General features: G+C 56.5%; 1 protein-coding gene across 1 annotated transcript in view; it reads left to right on the top strand.

The window, feature by feature from the left end:
- The window catches only part of AP3B2 (adaptor related protein complex 3 subunit beta 2), a 29,148-nt gene that overhangs the window by 5,695 nt on the left and 2,653 nt on the right, over window positions 1–20,800 (top strand). The window contains exons 2-24 of the mRNA XM_059371491.1: window positions 2,524–2,599; window positions 2,732–2,806; window positions 3,067–3,162; window positions 5,860–6,020; window positions 6,297–6,363; window positions 6,462–6,644; window positions 6,736–7,019; window positions 7,354–7,408; window positions 7,737–7,808; window positions 9,067–9,129; window positions 9,472–9,604; window positions 9,862–9,971; window positions 10,411–10,587; window positions 15,714–15,900; window positions 16,664–16,782; window positions 17,197–17,305; window positions 17,608–17,725; window positions 18,119–18,302; window positions 18,479–18,539; window positions 18,870–18,976; window positions 19,166–19,394; window positions 19,784–19,868; window positions 20,080–20,177. Of these exons, the coding sequence (XP_059227474.1) occupies window positions 2,524–2,599; window positions 2,732–2,806; window positions 3,067–3,162; window positions 5,860–6,020; window positions 6,297–6,363; window positions 6,462–6,644; window positions 6,736–7,019; window positions 7,354–7,408; window positions 7,737–7,808; window positions 9,067–9,129; window positions 9,472–9,604; window positions 9,862–9,971; window positions 10,411–10,587; window positions 15,714–15,900; window positions 16,664–16,782; window positions 17,197–17,305; window positions 17,608–17,725; window positions 18,119–18,302; window positions 18,479–18,539; window positions 18,870–18,976; window positions 19,166–19,394; window positions 19,784–19,868; window positions 20,080–20,177 (2,849 nt within the window). The remainder of the gene's footprint in view (window positions 1–2,523; window positions 2,600–2,731; window positions 2,807–3,066; window positions 3,163–5,859; window positions 6,021–6,296; window positions 6,364–6,461; window positions 6,645–6,735; window positions 7,020–7,353; window positions 7,409–7,736; window positions 7,809–9,066; window positions 9,130–9,471; window positions 9,605–9,861; window positions 9,972–10,410; window positions 10,588–15,713; window positions 15,901–16,663; window positions 16,783–17,196; window positions 17,306–17,607; window positions 17,726–18,118; window positions 18,303–18,478; window positions 18,540–18,869; window positions 18,977–19,165; window positions 19,395–19,783; window positions 19,869–20,079; window positions 20,178–20,800) is intronic.

Genomic DNA, 20,800 nt, shown 5'->3' on the forward strand with positions numbered 1-20,800 from the left:
GAGCGCGGCAGCCGTCCCGTCTTCTCTTCCCCTGAGCCTCCGTCCTTACGCATCTCCCTGCAGCAGCATCACACGTGCCTGCCTGCGACCATCGTCCTGCTCTTCCCTGCTCTCACTGCTCCCCCCTACTTCTGATTTTCTATTGTTTCTAAATGTTTCACTGCTTTTTAATTTCTACCGTTGATGATTCCTTTCTAGCCTGGGTCACAAGCTATGGGTTATCAGAGTATCGTCTGGGAGAGGAGAGAACCGTGCAGGACCCCACACACAGCTGCTCACCACATTTTGGAACTGTTTTGGTGACACATGAGCACATCAGTTGTCCCACAACTGTATCAGCTGTGTACAGACACATTTTTTCCCATGAGTTTATTTGTAGTTCTCTGTTCACGTCTTTGACCACCAGCCCCTAGTCCTATGCTCCACTGAACATGGTTGGGCAGGTTGTTCACTGCACAAGGATACCTGGCCAAGGAATACCAGACTGTACTCTACTCATGGATTGGGGAGCTACAGCTCAGGGCTATGTCTACTTGGGAGGGCAAGCAGAGGGTGGCTATGCTTGCGGCAGCCGTGACAGTGAATGCTGGATGTAGACCTTAAATTGATATCAGTACTTCATTTTAAATATTAAATTTTAATTTGCCACATCCCCAATATTTTCCTTTCTGTTGCTATTGTAGACTGGATTGTGTCCCCTTCAAATTCCTGTGTTGGAATCCTAACCCCCAGTACCTCAGAATATGACTGTATTTGGAGAAGGGGTCTTTAAAGAGGTGATTATGTTCAAATGAGGTCTTTAGGGCTCCAATCCAGTCTGACTGGTGTCCTTATAAGAAGAGGAAATTTGGACATAGGGACACACAGGGGTGGGGAGACTCTGTGCAGATATAGGAAGACAGACATCCACAAGCCAAGGGGCGAGGACTCCGAAGAAACCACGCCCGCTGACACCATCTCAGACTTCTAGCCTCTAAAATTGTGAGAAACTCAATTTAGGTTGTTTAAGCCACCTGGTGGGTGATGCTTTGTCACGGCAGCCCTAGCAAACAAATACAGTTGCCCTATTTTTTTTTTCTTTAATGTAATTTCATATATCAAAGTTAAAAAAAAAATTAAACCTTAGCCACCTGGTTACTGATAACTTTATGACCTTGGAAAGAAGAATTTCCCCTTCCACTTCTATGTTTAAGAATCATTTCACAATTCATCACAGATGTGGAGTTTCTTTTGGCCTGGGATGCCAAATGTGGACCAGCTCAATGCTTTGCTGCACAGCAGCTGTCCCAGCAGCATGCATGTGCGGGAAGGAAAGGTTCTTCCTTCCACTGGTGGGTTACTTGTTCCTAATGTACCAATTCAGACCTATTGATGAAATCGTCCCCTAGGACCTTTGACTTTGTTTTTAGACTGGTACCATGGAGTTTTTGTCATTGCCCTGTTTTGTGTTTGCAGCTCCCAGAGGGTGAGCTGCCTGTCATTACCCCATTGTTCCCTTCTTCCCCAAATTATTCTTTGGAGCTCCAGGCAAATTTTGCTGCCATGTCAGGAAGTTTGACAAAATGCCTTCATTGAAATTTCACTGGACAGTGCATGGAATTTATGTATTGGCCTGAGGACGACCCCTTTTCCTTTCAGCCGTGTGCCGGGGTCATTTATTCAAATCTTCATTTATTTCTCCCAGGACAGTTTTATAACTTCCTGGAATCCCCGTTGAATGTTCAGTGACAGCTCTGGCTTTTGTTCTGAGGGCATCTCAAGAGATTTCTGGAGCCCTGGGACCCGTCCAGTCCTGGGAGTTAGGTCAATCTGTGGAGTCCGGACCCAGGAACACACCTGGGCTGGGGCAAGAACATTCTGTCCCTGTTTGGACACTGATTGCTTCCCATGAGCTCCAGAGCTTTCCCTTCTCTCCAACTGGCCATTTTCTGGGTGGGGCCCCTACTTTTGGTACCCCAGACCTTTGCTCTTCCAGCTCTGGGTCCCCACCTGTAGGGGTTTCCTAGTGATGCCGTAACACAGAGCCCCAGAGTGCGTCGCTCAGAACAAGTGTGTTGTCTCACAGTCAGAGGCTGGCAGGCCAGAAGGCAGGTCTGCAGGGCCACGCTCCCTCTGAAACCTGCGGAGGGATCCTTGCCCCTTTTTGACTTCTGGCGGTTTCTTGGCAATCCCTGGTGTTCCTTGACGTGGAGATGGATCACCCCAATTCTCTGCCTTCACCTGGCATCCCTTGCGTCTGTCCACATGGCCACCTTCTGAGAAGAACACCAGAAACACCGCGTCGGCCATACTCCCGTGTGACTTCCTCCTCATTACAACTGTGGCAGCCGTTTCCAAAGAGGGTCACCTTCTGGGGTCCTCGGGGTTAAGACTTCAACATCTCTTTGGAGGGGGACCCAGATCCCGTACCATGGGCTGGCCCCCGTTTCTCCCGACCCCAGTTCCCCTGCCCAGGTCCCTTCTTCCTGCCTGGCTCCGGACGGGTGCCCCCTGCTGACCTCCCGTACCTCCCGCACCCGCCAGGCATGACGACCTAAAGGAGATGCTGGACACCAACAAGGATTCCCTCAAGCTGGAGGCCATGAAGAGGATCGTGGCTGTGAGTGAGGAAGGCGACCTCGGGGTGGGGGGCAGGGATCAGAGAGCGGCTCCCCTCGGCTCCCTGCGGACCTTCCGTGGTAAGCGTGGGCCTCCCCGCTTTTCCTCCCCCTCCCTTGGCCCCACGCCCCAGATGATCGCCCGGGGAAAGAACGCCTCCGACCTGTTCCCCGCCGTGGTGAAGAACGTGGCCTGCAAGAACATAGAGGTGAGCGCCTCCCGGGAGGGGTCCCCACGCTCCCGCTAGTTGGGGTGAGGAGGACAGTCCAGCCCCCCAGGCCGGGCTTGCTCAGAGCGCGCTCGGTTCAGGAGAAGTCACTGTTTGCGTGGGCCCGAGCGGAGGACCTGGGCACACTGGGGACGCTCCCCCGCCACGGGAAGAATTGGTCCCCGGGACCACAGCCCGCGGGTGGTGACATCTCCTGGGGTGCGGGGGACACGATCCCGCTGAGAAATCGCCCTCCCCAGGTGAAGAAGCTCGTGTACGTGTACCTGGTGCGCTACGCCGAGGAGCAGCAGGACCTGGCCTTGCTGTCCATCTCTACCTTCCAGCGCGGCCTCAAGGTCAGAGGGGTCGTTTGCTCCCCTGTGCCGGAGGAGCAGCCCGGGAGAGGCCGGGGACCAGGGGGGTAGGCTGGGGCCCCGGCCCTACCTGCCTGGAGTGGGGAGGGTCTGCGGCAGAGCAGAGGACCAGCGGGACCCTCCGCAGGGGGAGGCCAGCTCCCAAGGGTCGGGAGACGTGGGGCGGGTGCCCAGAGGCCCTGTCGCTCCTCCCCTGAGGAGCCTGTGCTGATGGCAGCCACGAAAAGGAACCACCGAGCCCCTGAACATGGAGAGCCCTGGGCTCCCTGCCCCTTGGTATAAAGGAATTGTGGCCACAACCAGACACTCCTCCTTAAGTGAGGGGCCAGCTGACCGGGTTCCTCACCTCTGCGGGTCACAGCCTTGGCACCAGTGGGGGCTCCTAGTCTGGGTTTCTGTGGAGAACAATGACTCTGGAATTCAGTGAGAAGGACAGAAGGGTTTGTTGAAAACAAATGAGCTCTACCCAGAGGAAAACAACAAAGTTCACCCCTTAGGAGAGCTGCCTCAGGCGTGTGTGTGTGTGTGTGTGTGTGTGTGTGTGTGTGTGTGTGTTGGGTTCAAAGGTCAGTGCAGACGCCATAAACACATGACTGTCCATTTCCAGTGAGTTCAGTACAACTGGTCATTCCTCTAGTGTTGAAACAAGGTGATTAGGACCATTATACAATTAGAACAATCAGAAGCAATGATTAGAACCATTCATTTCCAGCAAGGATTCTCCCTTCTTTTGATCAATCCAGGCTTGAGACTGTTTGCTTCCTTAGCAGCCCACATCTGTGGTTTGCTCAACTCAGACAGATCTCCAGTGGGCAGTCAAATAATCTAGGTCTCCCTACATCCTGTCTTAATGCAGTTGGTCCCTAGGGCCCCCATGAAACCCTATTATAGTTCATTTTATTGGTTTAGCACAGCATCCAGTTCAGGGTGACTGTAAATTTTAATTCTTGTCCTCCTGATTTTGCATCTTCCTCCAAGATGTTGATAAAGTGCACAGACTAGGCCAGCAGACTCAGTCCCACTGTGTATCATGTTTCCAGGAAGATGCCAGTCTGCTCATAAATCTTCCCCAAGTATAATGTTTGACCAAGATGTGGATCCACCTAACTATACAGTCAGCTGGCATTTTCTTACCTGGTTAGAAACGGTCTTATTCAATAGCAGAAGAACTTCTTAACACCCTTCATGTGCAAAGGGCTGTGGAGATACAGAGACAAAGCAGACATGAGTCCTGTTCTTCACATGCTTACATATGAAGTGAAACGAAAGGCCTGCATCAAAAATGGCCAGCCAGGGGCTACAAGACGCCCACCAATGCTTGCTGAAATCAAGATCCACAGTGTTGAAATCTACCAGCCTCCTTACCCTATCAAAAAGGAAAATCCTTTTTTTAGTAACTTCCTGTGAATCCATAATCATTTCCAAATACAAGGGAAAAAACAGGTTAGAGCCGTAGATAGGATATGATTTGACTCTGTGAAAATACAGACTCCTGCTTTTTATTATTATTTTTTTTTAGGATTTTATTTATTAGACAGAGATCACAAGCAGGCAGAGAGGGAAGCGGGAGGGGGAGGAAGCAGGCTCCCCACTGAGCAGAGAGCCCAATGTGGGGCCCAATCCCAGGACCCTGGGATCATGACCTGAGCTGAAGGCAGAGGTTTTAACCCACTGAGCCACCCTGGTGCCCCCAGACTCCTGCTTTTTATTTATTTGTTTGTTTGTTTGTTTATTTTAAAGATATATATTTTTTAAAGATTTTTATTTATTTATTTGACAGAGATGACAAGTAGGCAGAGAGGCAGGTAGACAGAGGGGGGGGATGTAGGCTCCCTGCTGAGCAGAGAGCCCAATGCGGGGCTCAATCCCAGGACTCTTAGCCGAAGGCAGAGGCTTTAACCCACTGAGCCACCCAGGTGCCCCCAGACTCCTGGTTTTTAAATAAGGCTTCTAAACCATGTGTTTAAGAATCGCTGCTAGAATTTTGACGGGGATTACCATCATCGTGCCCTGTCATTTTGTGAATCCTCTCTTCCTCCGTTTTAGAACATCAAGAAGGCACCTGTCTGTGTTTTGGCACTCCTCCCATTGTCCACCATTCTGTAAAGTTCACAGCAATTTACAGCCAGCGCAGCTGCTGTTGCTCTCTCATGATTGCAATGTACCATGTCTAAGGCTGTGCTCCCATGTGCCCTGGAGGCGACAGGAGCAAAGAAGAGGCTCCTGTGCCAATCTGTTCTAAACACTGAAGGAAGAGGAAAAAGAGCAAATTCTGGGAGGTTGCTGGGGGGAAGGAGTATTAACGATGAGCTCTGCAAAGGAGGCCGGTTTGAATTTGCAGGCAGTCACCTCTGGCATAAATACAAAGACCTCCCCCACCCCAAATCCCACCCAAGGACCAGGAAGTGTTTCAGGAACTCTAGGTATCCTGGAAGATTTTCCCTCTTCCCGAAAAATGAAGCAACGTACTGCCACAACTGTTCCGGTGTCAGATTTCTGCAGCGGGGATGAGAGTCAGTTCCCTCAAATGGTCCCCCCGCCCCTGGGGTCCCTAGGACTGGCACTTCATTCAGGGAGGCAGGAACTGCTGGTAGCTAGGGACAGTGAGTTCCACGGACGCGGCCTTTCCGATCAGGCCACTGTGCTCTCTCAGGGCTCTGCCTCCACCTCTGCTCCTAGGACCCCAACCAGCTGATTCGCGCCAGTGCCCTCCGCGTCCTCTCTAGCATCCGGGTGCCCATCATTGTGCCCATCATGATGCTGGCCATCAAGGAAGCTGCCTCGGACATGTCACCCTATGTACGGAAGACAGCTGCTCACGCCATCCCTAAACTCTACAGGTACGCCCCCAACCTAGCCCTTCACTCCTCAGGGAGTGGCCCCAAGCCCCCAACCCCCCCCCCCCCCGGGGGCTCTCCCAAGTCTTGCAAATCGCCCTTCTTCTCTTGTACTTGGGATGGTTTGAAATGGTTTGGGGAACTGCTAGAGATGGACAGTGTTGGTGGCAGCTCACACCTCTACCAGTAAAGTTGGGGTGGGGGTGGTGAGCACAGTGTGAGCAGATACTGGGAAGGCTGGGGAGGGCGGATCGCAAATCACAAACGTTTCTCCTTCAGTTTGGATTCTGACCAGAAGGACCAGCTGATTGAGGTCATTGAGAAGCTTCTGGCCGACAAGACCACGGTGTGTACATGGGCACACACGGGTGGTGGTGGAAAGGAGGGGCCCAGAGGCCCTCTGCCCTTCCTGTTCACACTCTCTGGCCCCTGTCTGTGCCCCAGCTGGTGGCAGGCAGCGTGGTGATGGCCTTCGAGGAGGTCTGCCCAGAGCGCATCGACCTGATTCACAAGAACTACCGGAAACTCTGCAACCTGCTCATCGACGTGGAGGAGTGGGGCCAGGTGGTCATCATCAGCATGCTCACCCGCTACGCGCGCACGCAGTTCCTCAGCCCCACGCAGAACGTGAGTGGACCCCGCCCCCAGCAGCGCGGGGAGGAGGGCGGCCGGGAGGAGGCGCCCACTGCCCCCCACCCCCACCCCCGTCTCCGCCTAGGAATCTCTGCTGGAGGAGAACCCTGAGAAAGCCTTCTACGGCTCAGAAGAGGATGAGGCCAAGGGCCCGGGCTCGGAGGAGGCGGCCACCACAACAGTGCCGGCCCGAAAGCCCTACGTCATGGACCCCGACCACCGGCTGCTGCTGCGCAACACGAAGCCGCTGCTGCAGAGCCGCAGCGCCGCGGTGGTCATGGCGGTGGCACAGCTCTACTTCCACCTGGCGCCCAAGGCGGAGGTGGGCGTCATCGCCAAGGCGCTGGTGCGTCTGCTGCGCAGCCACAGGTGCGCCCCCCACCGACCGCCTGCCCCACCGGCAAGGGGAGGGGTGGCGGGGGGGGGCAGCACCCCCACTCCCCGCGGGCTGACCTACATCCACCCACGCTGCCCATTTCCGGAGGGGTAGGCAGGCCCTCCCAGCTTTCCTCCGACCCTGGGTGCACACGTCGTGCCCCACTCTTCCTCCCTACCCTCTCCCCGCCCCGTACTGACCCCGTTAGTGCCCACCCCCGACTGGCGCCCTCCCTTCCCTCCTATTTGGCCCACCTCCCTTCCCTCGGCTCTTTGTCCCTCGCCCGGGCGGAGGGCCCCGGGTACCTCTGACCTGTCTCCCCCGTAGTGAGGTGCAGTACGTGGTGCTCCAGAACGTGGCCACCATGTCCATCAAGCGCCGGGTGAGCACGTCCTGCGTGGCGGTCGGGGAAGCGGCGCCTGTGGGTGCGGGCGGCCCCGGGGACGGCAGGACGGGGATGCCTTAGCCGGGCGGAGCGTGGGAAAGGGCAGACCCCAAGCGCAGGACGAGGAGCAGGGCCAGGACCCTGAGAGCCGCTGAGGGAGGAAAACCCAGAGAGGAAAGACGCGGTCACGTCTGAGAGGGAGGTGGGAGGACAGGGCGGCGGCAGGAGGGAGTCTGCGCCTGGGGTCGGGAGAGCTGGGGAGCTCTGGGAATGAGGCCCGCTCGGGCTGCGAAGGAGCGCCCCGGGGCCGCCTCTCTCGCGCCAGGGTATGTTCGAGCCCTACCTGAAGAGCTTCTACATCAGATCCACGGACCCGACCCAGATCAAGATCCTGAAGGTGAGTGAGGCCGACTTTCTGCCTCCCTCCCGCCCCCACCCACAAACCCGGACATCCCCAGTGGCCACCGTGGTTCCTGCCAGGTTCTGGGGCTGGGCCCAGGGCCACTGAGTCAGAAGTGATTGCTCAGGAAGCTGGGCTGCAGGCAGTGCCTTGGCCTATCACCTGTTAAACCTCTGCCGCTTTTCACATGTAAAGTAACCTGATTTTCATAATAAACTAAGGAAGCAGACTTGGTCTCGGTAAAAATGTAGACCCAAGGTCCCTAGCGCAGAGTCAGTTCTGCTGACTCCAGAGTTCCTCCTTTGCCCCCACTGTGGTGTCCTGTCTTCCACCCACCATGTTCCTTTCCCCACACACCTACCCCCGTCAGGGGATCACGCAAACATACACCCACAGAAGTGTTGTCAGGAGCCCCTACCCACATTCCATTCCCGCTCTGCCTCCTCCTTACTGAGTAATTTCATTCAGTGGCAGTTAATCCCAACTCTGAACATCTACTACTTGTCAGTCACAGCTAGATCTCAGGGTACGAGGGATGGCAGACTCATCAGACACTTTGCCCTTTGGAGCTTACAGTCTAGTGGAATGAGAGAAGACACTGAGCTGCTAATTGCAAAACAAATGTAAAAATCCATTTGAGAAATATGGTCAGAAAGAGAAGTGCAGAGGGCTGTCAGCACAGAGAAGGAGGCCCTGGTCTAGTCTGGTGCCAAGGAGGCTTTCCTCCAGGAGGTGAGGCTTGAGCTGAGGCCTGAGAAATGAACGCGAATTGTCTAGGCGAATGCAGGGACAGGAATGGCAGGAACTGCTTCACAGGGAGGAAACAGTATATGCAAAGGCCCTGAGGCAGGAAGAGGTCTGACAAAAAGCCAGTATGACTGGGGCATGGAGGGTAAGGGGGAGAGCACTGTGAGGACAGAGGTAGACAGCAATTGGCTCGTGGAGTTTTATAGGCCATGGTACGGATGTTGCCCTTTATCCTAAAAGCAATAGGATGCTTTGTTTTCAGTGGAGGTGGAGGGTGACATGCTCATGCTCTCTATCCGCGAACTCAGGGAATCCATTTAGGGAGCAAACGGGTCTTTCTGCATTTTGGACAAGTTTTACAGTCTGTTATTTCCTTCATCAGTTTAAGGATGATGCAGGGCTGCCCGTAGGATTATTTCCCGGCCTGGGAAGTGTGTTTGGGACCAGGGGTTGTTGAAATACACAAAGCCCACTGGCCGTCCCGCCCATTTTTTTTGCCTCCCCACAGCTGGAGGTGTTGACCAACCTGGCCAATGAGACCAACATCCCTACTGTCCTGCGGGAGTTCCAGGTACGGGCCAGGCCCAGCTCCCAGGGGAGGGACCCCGGAGAGTTGCCTGGAAGCTCCTGGTGCTCAGTGACAATCGTCCTGAGAGGCCGCTATTCTCTTCAGAGCCAGAAGTAGAGAAACGGTTGTCTTACACCCCCTCCCAGTGTCTTCTGGTGGCTGTGGGCCCGGGAATCACTGTGGGATGGGGAAGAGGGTCGCTCCCTCTCCCAGAGTTTTGTCTCTGGCATGACAAGTCATTGAATGAGGGGTGCCAGCCTTCCTGGAAGGCCACTCTCAGGCCTGCAGAATCGTGGGGAAGGGGGTCACGGCCAGCAGGGGTCACTCTGTTGTGATGTCCCACAGACCTATATCCGCAGCATGGACAAGGACTTCGTAGCGGCCACGATCCAGGCCATTGGGCGCTGTGCAACTAACATCGGCCGAGTCCGTGACACCTGCCTCAATGGCCTGGTGCAGCTGCTGTCTAACCGTGATGGTCAGTGCTGGTCTGCGTGTCTGCCTTTGATGAGCGGAGGGCGTCTGACAGACAGGCCTGTCTGTCCGGGCATGATGCATGTTCGTCTGTCCATCCACCTCAGCGTCTAAGTGTGGCCACATCTCTGAGAGCCACTGGAGGAGTGCAGGGGGGCGTGGAGGAGGGCTGAGGGTCTGGGAGCGGGGCAGGCGCGTGCACTCCCCCGCGCGCGGCCGCCTCACCACCCCGGGCCCACACGCTCGCTTCCCGGCTGGCAGAGCTGGTGGTGGCAGAGTCCGTGGTTGTCATCAAGAAGCTGCTGCAGATGCAGCCGGCACAGCACGGCGAGATCATCAAACACCTGGCCAAGCTCACGGACAACATCCAGGTGAGGGCGTGCCTCCGCTTGCCCTTTCATGCCAGCTTCCTCCGTGATTCCTTCCTCCCCAGCCTTAACGAAATCCGCTTCCATACCTTCCGTCCAGGCTCTGAAAGGACCACAGGTAGAAAGAGGGGGGACCAGGAGACCCTCACGGGTTGCCCAAGCCTGGCTCTCCCCGCTGCGGGTCCCTTGCTGAGCTCCACGGCCTGAACCACGGCTCACATTTTCTCTGAAGCTCTGGCCGATGGACCTCGTGTTTTTCTCTTTGTCTTGTGATGTTGAAACTTTCGAATAAAGGCATCCCTTGAGCCCCCGGCCCGTTTCCCGAGGACCCCACTGTTCATTGGCCAGCACAGATGGGAGGCATGGCATTTGCTCAGCTGGCCACGTGCCCACCCACAAGTCCACACGTACCCGGGTCCTGACCGCTCCGGCACACCCGCAGGTGCCCATGGCCCGAGCCAGCATCCTGTGGCTCATCGGCGAGTACTGCGAGCACGTCCCCAAGATCGCACCTGACGTTCTGAGGAAAATGGCCAAGTCCTTCACGGCAGAGGAGGACATTGTCAAGCTGCAGGTCATCAATCTGGCAGCCAAGCTCTACCTGACCAACTCCAAGCAGGTGAGGAGGGAGAGGTAATCCCCGGACGCATACTGAGCCCCAGAAACAGCCCAGGCGGGAAGCTGGGACCCTCGCCAGGCAGCCGGGAACTCCAGCATCTCTTTCTGTTTGAAGACAGAGTTCAGGTCAAATGTCTAGTGTACCCGCAGGGTCCACAGCTACTCCAAGGGCTCAAGGGCCAGGAAGGATGGTGGACGGGGTCGAAGAGGCTCCCCTATGGGGCTGTGACGTCCGGTCTGCCCATGCGAGCGTTCCTCCCTGCTGCCTTGGGAACAGTAGGGCCGGACAGAACCACAGAGGGGTGGGCCTGAGGGAGGGGCCGGTGATGGTGGGCACTGGTGGGCACTCCTAGGAGGTGGGGTCTGTCCGTTCTCCCAAAGCATAGCTATGTTTGGCCAGTCTGTGCCAGGGACGTGAGGGTAAGTCTCTGCTTGGTCTGGGATGGTACTGGTGTCTGTTGTGTTTCTCAAGGTTAAAGGTTATGGGAGGTACCATAGCCAAGTGAATGGCTCAGCTAGGCTGGTATATCAGGATAGTAAAAGCCTGGTACATGTCCAGCAAGCTGTGAGATGGTCCGAGGAGATTCTCCTAAGAATAAAGTGTTACGTGCAGAGTTCTCAAGGTGTCAGAGAGTCCAAGCACTATGGCAGTTCCCACACTCACTGGCCCTCTCAGTTAAGTGAGGTAGGGGGCCAAAGCCAGCCTGCTGCCTGTGTTTGTAAATAAAGTTTTATTGGGACACAGCCGTGTTCGTTCATTTGTTTATTACATATGGATAATTTTGTGCAACAACAGCAGAGTTGACAAGTTGTGAGAGCCCCTAGGGCCCACAGAACCCAAAATGGTTACTTTCTGTCCTTCCTAAAAAAAGCTGGGTGACCTGTAGAGCTGAGTGTCTGAGCAGGTGGCTTGGGTCAGCAGCGAGGCTGTACCCTGGAGATGGTGACATCCCCACCCACCTGCACGTGGCCTCTTTGCCGTCCCATCGCGTCTCCAGGCAGTGGCACTCGTGTCTTCAGTGGCTCCTTTGGTCCTTGGTGGCTTTGGTGGGTCCCAGGGATTAAGCTGGAGAGGCAGGGCCTTCAGGGGCTGGGATGCTGGTCAGGATTTGGAACAGGCAGCAGTCATGCGTGGAAGCAATGGCGGACAGGGTCTGTGACTGTCGGTGTCGAGGGAGAAACAGGCTGGAAAGCGAAACTGGACCGTGCACTCCCTGAGTGACTATTTGTGTGCCTCCTTTGTTCAGAGGGGAGGAAGGAACAGGCGGAGGGCCGTTTGGAAAGATGAAGCCACATGGGTGGGAAGTCCCGCAGATGGGCTGAGCAGAACCCCTGAGCCCCAAGATGGTGATGGGTGATGTCGGCATGTTCCTGAAGGCTGCTGTGTCCCCATGGCATTGCCCCAAACTGTCACTGTGAGCTACGGTGCAGTTGCTCATTCCTTCTTTAACATAGATTTCTCCAGGGTTCACAGTGCCTGGCACCGCTGGGGTGTCCTTGAGCACGACAGTGGATGAGACATGTTTACTGGCCTCCAAATGCTCCCAGCCAAGTAGGGGAAACAGTAGGAGACACAGGGCAGGAAGAACTGTAGCAGGGTTGGCGCAGAGTGTGGTTGTGGCCAGCTGAAGCCGTCTCCCAGACAGGACACCAGGGGCTGGCCCCGTCATGGCAGCCGGCATAGGCTGTTCAGGCAAATGGACGCAAACCTCCACGTGCCCTTTACCTGAACATGGGTCCCAGGCACAGGCCCTTTAGGACGGTTCTTTGATTCAGTAAAGAGAGATTTTCTCCTCTCTCCTATCCTCCCGTTTTCCACTTCGTTTCTTCCCAGCCTATCCTCAGAGTGCCGGAGGAAAGAGAATCATTGGCATACCAGGAGGCAGGAGGTGTGGGGGTGCATATGGATATTTGTGCAAAAGGGTGGTAATGCTTCCCCCTCCCGGTACCGTGGGTGACATTCTGGGCTGCCATGGGCCACAGCAATCCCAGCCACTCCCCACTTACTTGTCTCTAGCACATGCCGGGTCCTGGCCCAGGCCAAGGGGCTTGGACATAGCTGTGCCTTGTAAGCCTCAGCCAGTAATCAGGCTCCGGGCCAGAAGCCACGAAAGCTCTGATAATAGAGAGGTACTGACAGAGGGCTGGGGGCCGCAGCCCAGGGCAGGTGGTCCTGACAGCACCTGGGGTCTGACACCTGGGGCAACTTTCAGCAGTGAGTTTGCTTCTGATATGCCAGCTGACATGTGTGGGAGGAGGGTCTGCTAGGAGTGCGGTGGGAGCCAGAATCTGGCCTCCACCGTGGATGGAAAATTTTGATAGAGTTCTGCAGAATTTAAAAAAAAAAAAAAAAAAGTAATTTTTGTTTAACATATTATAAAGGTCATGCATGATCATTATAACCCATTTGGAAAACCCAGAAAACTAGTAAGTAAAAATATAAGTTAGCCATAGGTCTGCCACTTAGAAAAGATCCCTTTTAATCGTCTATTTCTTTAACTCTTAAAAAAACATTTCTGGTGCCTACATGTAGTCATCCAAAAGTTACACATCCCTGTCTCGTTCAGTATCCTAACTTTTCCATTTCTGTTTCCTTCCAGTGCCTTCGTATTTAGAAGGTTGTTTCCCCGTTCACAGATCAATTAAAAATCCCACCTATATCTTCTCTAGATTTAGATTTTTGTATTTTCCGATCCATCGTAGTAGTTTTCTCTTGATGTGTCACAAGTCACCATAAACCCAGGGGCTTAAGACAGTGTGGGTATTTTCTCACAGTTCTGCAGGTTGGGAGTCAAGGCGCGGCTTCACTGGGTCGTGTGCAAGGCTGCCCCGAGATGCCACTGAGGGCTGGGCTCCCGTCCGGCACTCTGCAGGGAAGGGTTCTCTTCTAGATTGGCCTGGTTGGTGCTTAGATGCAGTGCCTTGGGATGGTGGGACCGAGGCCTCGGCTTCTTTCTGGCTGTTGGCTGGGGACTGCCCTCCATTCGAGAGACCACCCTCAGTTCCTTGCCAAGGGGGTCTCCCTACATGGTTGCTTATTTCTTCCAGGTCACCAGGGGGAAAAAAAAAAAAGTCTCCAGAGCAAGGTTTATATAATGAAACTTAATCACGGAATTATGTTTTACCCCCATGACCTTTGCCCTTGCCTGTTGATCAGAAGCGAGTTTCGGGTCTTGCCCACACTGACGGCAAGACGATTACGTAAAGGCATGAGCAGCAGGAGGCAGGGACTGTGCGGGAGGACCTTACTATCTGCAGGCCACAGCCATCTAGAGCTTGTTTTCATATGTGAGGTCAGGATATATTTTGCTTTAGTATTTTGAAGAACCAGCGTCCCGGTGTGATTTAACAGGTGGTTCCAAGGTAGCAGATGCGTTGACATTGGTTCTCAAAAACGGGTCCATGTTCACCACTTAAAAGTCTTCCCCCGGAAGCTGGAGGCTGCTGGTCCGTGGGAACCTCGTTCTGTTCTTGGTGCACTGAAGCAGGTCTCCTGGGTCTCTTGAGCTGCCCGTGAATCCTGCACATCCTGGCTGAGTGAGGGGAGAGTCTTGGTGGTGCAGCTGGATGCTAGGATTTCTGGTGGGTCCTTGGGGTGTGGAAGGGTAGTGAATTGTTATAAGCAAATCCTGCAGTGACAAGCGGGGGGTGAACCAGGCCCTTCCTGTGTTGGTTGTTGATGCGCAGTTAAGGCTGCGGACAGAGGGATCCAAACCCTTAACAACTTCTTTCCACTTCTTTCCAGAACTAGGCAAGGACTTGGGGAGGGAGAGAATCTGGTTAGCCAGCTGGGATGTCTGTAAAGGGAATCAGCAGCATCTTGACAGTGGACCATGTCGATAAAGGCATCGACTGGCCGTGACTGGTCAGACGATGTCTGGCCCAGGGCGGGGAGAGGGTCTGTGATGAGGGCCACTGCAAGGTGTGCTGGGCCGTCTGGCGCTGAGAGTGCTTACCTGTGATGGGAACAGTGTTGTAGGCGCTGTACTGCTGTAGTCCCTATGGGCTACGTCGTAGGTACAAGAGAGTCACAGTGGCTCTCTAGCTTTGCCACAGGAGTGGCTCTGATTCTCGGCCAGCAGCTGGGGGATTTACATCTCATGGGCATCTTTCTGACACTCCCTCTGGGTCACCTGAGGTTAGCCATGTCCTCGGCTGGATGCCTGTCAACATCAGGAAGACCCAACTGGGTTCTAGACTTCCTCCGCTGCTTCCTGCTGCCTGGGCACTCTGGCTGTGGGACACGAGATCTGTGTACGTGGTGGTTCTGTCTTGCTTGTAAGCGGTGGAGACCCGGGTGAGGGCAGCAGCCTATGTCAGCAGGGAGGCGGTGCGGGGAAGCCGGTCGATGGCCCGCTCTGGGAAGCCTGGGCCTAGAAGCAGCGCTGGCTGACTCCTTAACCTGAGAGGAGTCACTTCTGACTCTGCTGCTCCTCTGGAAGGGGGGGCATAGCCCCTGCCTCTCAGAAGGGCTGGGATGTTACATGAGAGCCTGTGAAGTGCCTTACACAGCACATGGTGCTGGAAGGCCTCCCTGAAGGAGGTCGGCTGCCTGTCATGCCGTGAACGCAGGGCCGGGAAGGCCAGGATCAAGGCAGAAATCAAGATCTGGGGTCCTGGGATGCGGCTGCCTCCATAGACCCCACAGGCCTCCAGCAGCCCCAAAGGCAGCTGCAGTTTGCTCTCGTCTTTTCGGAACCTTCCGTGGGAGCTCACGGCCTCTGGGACTCTGGGCTGCTCAAAATATACCGTGTGGGTCAATGGGACATGAGGACAGCCCTTGCCAAGGGGATCCCCGTTTGCCTCCCGCACTCGCCCTGGCACCCCACAGTATAGAGGCTGGCCCGGGCTGGAGTGGGCAGGGTAGGAGCTTGGTCTGGGACAGGGGGACCCCCGGACTGAGGAATAATGGAGCCCATGGCCCAGAGGGAAGAGATTATAATAGGGCGACCTCTTCTGCGGGGCACAGCAGTTGTCGGAGCTGGGGTCAGGAGTAGGGCCAGGGGCTTGAGGGGAAGCACAGAACGGTATAGCAGCGAGTGGGAGAGGCAGCAGGCCAGCAGGTGTTGGCCTGCGGAATCTGCTGCAGGGCCCGCCCACCCTTGTGTCCCCACTCTCGTCCCCCAGACGAAGCTGCTCACCCAGTATGTGCTGAGCCTGGCCAAGTACGACCAGAACTATGACATCCGCGACCGAGCGCGCTTCACCCGGCAGCTGATTGTCCCGTCAGAACAGGGAGGGGCCCTCAGCCGCCATGCCAAGAAGCTCTTCCTGGCACCCAAACCAGCCCCCGTCTTGGAGTCATCCTTCAAAGGTGGGAGCTGAAATCAAGGGTGATCTCCTGGGGGAGGGGGAGGAATTGGTCAGGACCCCAGACCCGGCCCGTGCCCCTGAGTTTCCAGTCTTAGCCAGACATCAGGACCTTTGGAGAATTGCCAGACCCCCATCCCCAAGAGGGGACAGATCTTAAAATCTCTCAGGAAAGGGTCCTCTCTCCTTCCTGACAGCACCCCCTCTCTGCCTTGCCTTCCGGATGCCACGGGCTGGGCCTCTGGCCCTGATTCCTTCCCACTCCCGTTCCGACTGCACACCCTCCCCATGGGGTCCGGAGCCTGACCAGGCAGGTCTTCTTCCTCCCGCTTGACCCAGCCTGGCCGGCCCTTCCTCACAGCCGCTGTCCTCATACCAACCAGGCCTCTGCCCAAGCCTGGCCGTGCCGAGGCACACAGACCCCATTGCCCCGGAAGAGAAGCCCCACTCACGTGTCGGCCTCCCCCCAGACAGAATCAAGCAGATGGGCCAGCAGCGTCTCTGGGCCTGGAGCCCCCGCCACCCCCTCTCCGCCCTCCTCCACAATCCCGCCCACCCCATCCCTCAGCCCGGGCTCTAGTCAGGCCAGACAACCTTATCTCCTGGCACGAGGTCCCAACTTCTGGCTGGAAGTCCCTAACAGGACACAGCCACTGCTTTCACCTGCCTAGCTGGGGGGGTCCAGCTGTCCACCCGACCTGGGAGATAACTCCCCCAGGGCGTTTCCTAATACCTCCTCCTGCCCTCACCTCTAACCCTGCCCCCAGACCGGGACCACTTCCAGCTGGGCTCACTGTCCCACCTGCTCAATGCCAAGGCCACAGGCTACCAGGAGCTCCCAGACTGGCCAGAGGAAGCGCCAGACCCATCTGTGCGAAATGTGGAGGTCAGCGGGGGTGATGGTCGAACTGTGTGTTTGGGGAGCGGGGGGTGCGGCGCAGGTAGCAGAGCGCCCGGCAGTGCTGGCCTGGCTCTCCTGACACCCTCCCCACATGCAGGAAGAAGATCTCTCCCTTATCGAGACCCACGTGGGCCTGTTGGGCGAATACACAGAGGTCCCCCTGCCCGTGTGCCGTGCTCTCTCCCTCCACCCCGTGCGGCCCCTCCCCTTCCCCTGGTGTGCTGTAGCCTGCTTCTGGGTTCACAGTTCTCCCTGTGTCAGCAGCATCCCCTCCCCTCCCCATTCTTCTCTCTTGGAGACCGGACCGAGGAGGGCAGGGTGCGCGGTAGAGACCTCGAGCTTCCCTTCCTCCGCCCCAACCATGATTCGATGCTGCTCTCGCCCCACCCCCATCTCCAGGTACCTGAATGGACCAAGTGCTCAAATCGAGAGAAGAGGAAGGAGAAGGAGAAGCCCTTCTACTCGGACTCTGAGGGGGAGTCAGGCCCCACAGAGTCTGCGGACAGCGGTGAGGAGATCAGCAGAGCAGGGGAACCGTGGCCCTGGCCACGTGTGTGTTCCACATGGTTTCACATGTGCAGGGGGTTGTGCAGCTGCGTGCGCGGACCTGTATGTCTGTGGGTGGGCCCAGGGGGTGGCACGTCGCTTTCGAGTCCATCTGTGTCCTGATGGATCCAGGTGACGTCTGGGGCCGGGGGAACCTCGGAGGGTGCAACTTCCCTGCTGAGTCATGGTGGGATCCCAGGGCACCTGTTCTGGATCCAAGGGGGTCTGCACACAGGGAGGGGCCCTGAGCCGGCTCCTCCACAGACCCCGAGTCCGAGAGCGCCTCGGACAGCAAGAGCAGCGGCGAGAGTGGCTCCGGGGAGTCCAGCAGCGAGTCTGATAGTGAAGACCAGGAGGAGGAGAAAGGGAGGAGCAGTGAGAGGTAAGACGGGAGCCAGCCAGGTGGCTGGTGGGGTTCAGGGGGTCTCCTCTGGAAAACAAGGGGGAATGCTCAGCCTTAGCCACTCTCCTAAGAGCCCCTGAGCTTCCTCCTGATCTGGTGGGGCCTGCAGACCTCCAGTCCACTCCCATGATGGCTGCTGTGGCTGGCTGCAGGGGTCTCTGTGCTGGGCCTGCCCCCTCACGGGGGCAATGTGGAGAAGCAGTCTGGGGCCAGGGGCCAGGGCCCAGGCACAGAAACCCACATGTGACCTCCACTGGCTTGATTCCCCTCTCCTCCCTCCCACTTTCCTGGGCTTCTCCTGCTCTTCTGGGAGGCAAGGAGAGGTGTCCAGGCTGGGCCTGAGCCCTATTTGCCTCCCCTCCTCTCCTCCAGTGAACAGAGTGAGGAGGAAGGTGGGAAGAGGAAGACCAAAAAGAGGAAGAAGGTGGCTGAGGGACAAGGAGATGGTTCATCTTCAGATGAGGGCAGTGACTCCAGCAGTAGCTCCTCCGAGTCTGAGAGGACGTCAGAGACAGAGGAGGAGCAGGTGGAACCTGCCTCTTGGCGGAAAAAAACAGTGAGAGCCTTGGGCCCGGAGCGGGGCAGTGGGCTCCTGGGCCAGAGCCTTTCCCATGTCCTGGGCCAGGCCCAGGCATCTCCGCGCCATCTAGAACGGACCATGGTATCACCTATCCAACCCACAACAGGCCAGGTTCTCTCCTCCCGCACCTGCATCCCATTTTTCTCTTTCAGCCTCCCAGTGGCAAAAGTGCCCCCGTAGCCAAGGAGATCTCCCTGCTTGACCTAGAGGACTGTGAGTTTGGGTAGTAGAAATAGCAGGGGAAGGAAACCTCGGGAGGGTGGCTTAAGAAGGTCCATGGGAGCTCTGGATTAGGTTCCTCAGATCTCCAGGGTAAGAGGAGGAGACAGAACACACTCCTGGGTTTGAGAGGGCAGCGGGACAACCTCCCCAGGTGTGGGGTTGGAATCTAGGAGCGGAAAGCCACCGGGAGCCCCTAGGCTGCCCTGGGCGTCGCTGTCCGCGGTGCTGAACCGTGTGCTCCCTGAGCTCTGTGCTCTCTACTCAACCCAAGCCAGTTCCGCATTGCCTCTCCCTCATGGCCTTCCTCATCTCCTCCCACAGTCACCCCGGCCAGTGTCCAACCTGTATCTCCCCCTACAATTGTGTCCACCAGTCTGGCTACTGACCTGGAGGGCCTGACACTCACAGACTCCCCACTGGTGCCCTCGGTGAGTGGGATGGGGGAGGGACTCTGGGGCAGGGACACCTCTGTGGTGCATCCTAAAGTGTGGATTTGTGTGGGGGGGTGAGACGTAGGGGATAGCCTTGAGCCTCCACTGCTCGATGACCCTAGGTGAGGGCAAGGTGGGACAGGCCCTCTCCTTGTTCACTTCCACACTGGCCCTCCTCCCCTCCAGCTGCTGAGTCCAGCGTCAGGTGCTGGGAGGCAGGAGCTGCTACACCGTGTAGCTGGCGAGGGGCTGGCTGTGGACTACACCTTCAGCCGTCAGCCTTTCTCGGGTGACCCCCACATGGTGTCTGTGCACATCCACTTCTCCAACAGCTCTGAAACCCCCATCAAGGGCCTGCACGTGGGCACCCCCAAATTGCCTGCCGGCATCAGCATCCAGGAGTTCCCTGAAATCGGTACGGAGGGCCTTGGACGTGGTGGAGGAGGCGGCTCCTGGGCAGAGTCAGTCTTTCTGTGGCTGCCGGTGCCCTCCGTGCCGGGCCAGGCTGTGAGGGCTCAGAGAGGGCATCTGATATGATCACGCCCTGGTAGACAAGATGACTAGGAAACAAGCAATTCTGTATCAGGGCAGAAGGTGCTTGAGGCCTTGGTGATTTCAGGACTGACTTAAATGGGGGAAGAGGATGGGAGAGTATTTAGATTTAAGGAGAAAACCAGGAACCATCTCCCAGGGGCCCAGAAGGTCAGGAGTGCATGGTGGGGTGGTCAGCTCTGGTAGTGGTGGGTTCCAGACCTATTAGGTGATGGTGTCCCCCCTCCCCCTTTCCCTGCCTCGTACCCGCAGAGTCCCTGGCACCTGGAGAATCTGCTACTGCTGTAATGGGCATTAATTTCTGTGATTCAACCCAGGCGGCCAACTTCCAGCTGTGGTGAGCATCTAACTCATGGTGGGGCAGGGCAGAGGATGGGGAGAAGAGGGAGCAGAACTGCAGGGATATGTCATGTGCTTCTGGGTGTGGAAGCCATCCCAGGCCCTCAGATCTTCTCTCTTGCTCTCTTACTGCCTTCGGGCAAAGTGGGAAGTGAGGGGCAAGACTCCAGCCTCATTTCCTCTCCCTCTGTCTCCTCCCACCTTTGCAGTACTCAAACCCGGCAGTTCTATGTATCCATTCAGCCACCTGTTGGGGAGCTGATGGCTCCTGTGTTCATGAGCGAGAATGAGTTCAAGAAGGAACAGGGTGAGTGCTCCCTGGGGTGGACAGGAGGGGCTCAGTCATCCACAGTGCCGTCGTGCTGGAGGAGCCTCCCCAGCTTCAGGCAGAGCCTCAGAACAGAGGCTTCACTGAGGGTGGGGCACATCATTGAGGCTTTGGAGGGGGACTCAGCCGGGCAGAAAATTCTAGGCCAGCATTCCAGCTTGGGGGAAATATCGTGAGTACGTGTCAGGGAAAGTTACCCGGAACAGAGGAGAGTTTGGTTTGGGGCTCAGGAGTCCACAGCACAGAGGGGTAGTCAGAACAAAACTGAAAAGGAAAGGTCTGCTCTAGTTTCTGGATGCCTGGGTTGCTGTGCTACAGGATTTCAGTCCCAGAATTTGGGAGTTGGAAGGGGTCGCCAAAGCTACCAGGTCCACCAGCACTGTGAGGGAGATTAGGACTGTAGACCTCATTTTCCTAGCCATGGAGGGTCCCCGAAGGTGTCTGAAGAAGGGACCAGGTCCCTGAGGAATGGACCAAGGGACCTTGGCTTCAGCAAGGGGAATCCGGCAACACCAGCAGCAGCTGGGACCGCCCTGGGGAGCCTGCGACAGCCAAAGAGGCAGGACAGCTTGGGGAGGAGAAGCATGGGGCCTTGTGAGCGC

This window comes from Mustela nigripes, chromosome 13 (genome assembly GCF_022355385.1).
Source record: "Mustela nigripes isolate SB6536 chromosome 13, MUSNIG.SB6536, whole genome shotgun sequence".
NCBI classification, from domain to species: Eukaryota; Metazoa; Chordata; class Mammalia; order Carnivora; family Mustelidae; genus Mustela; species Mustela nigripes.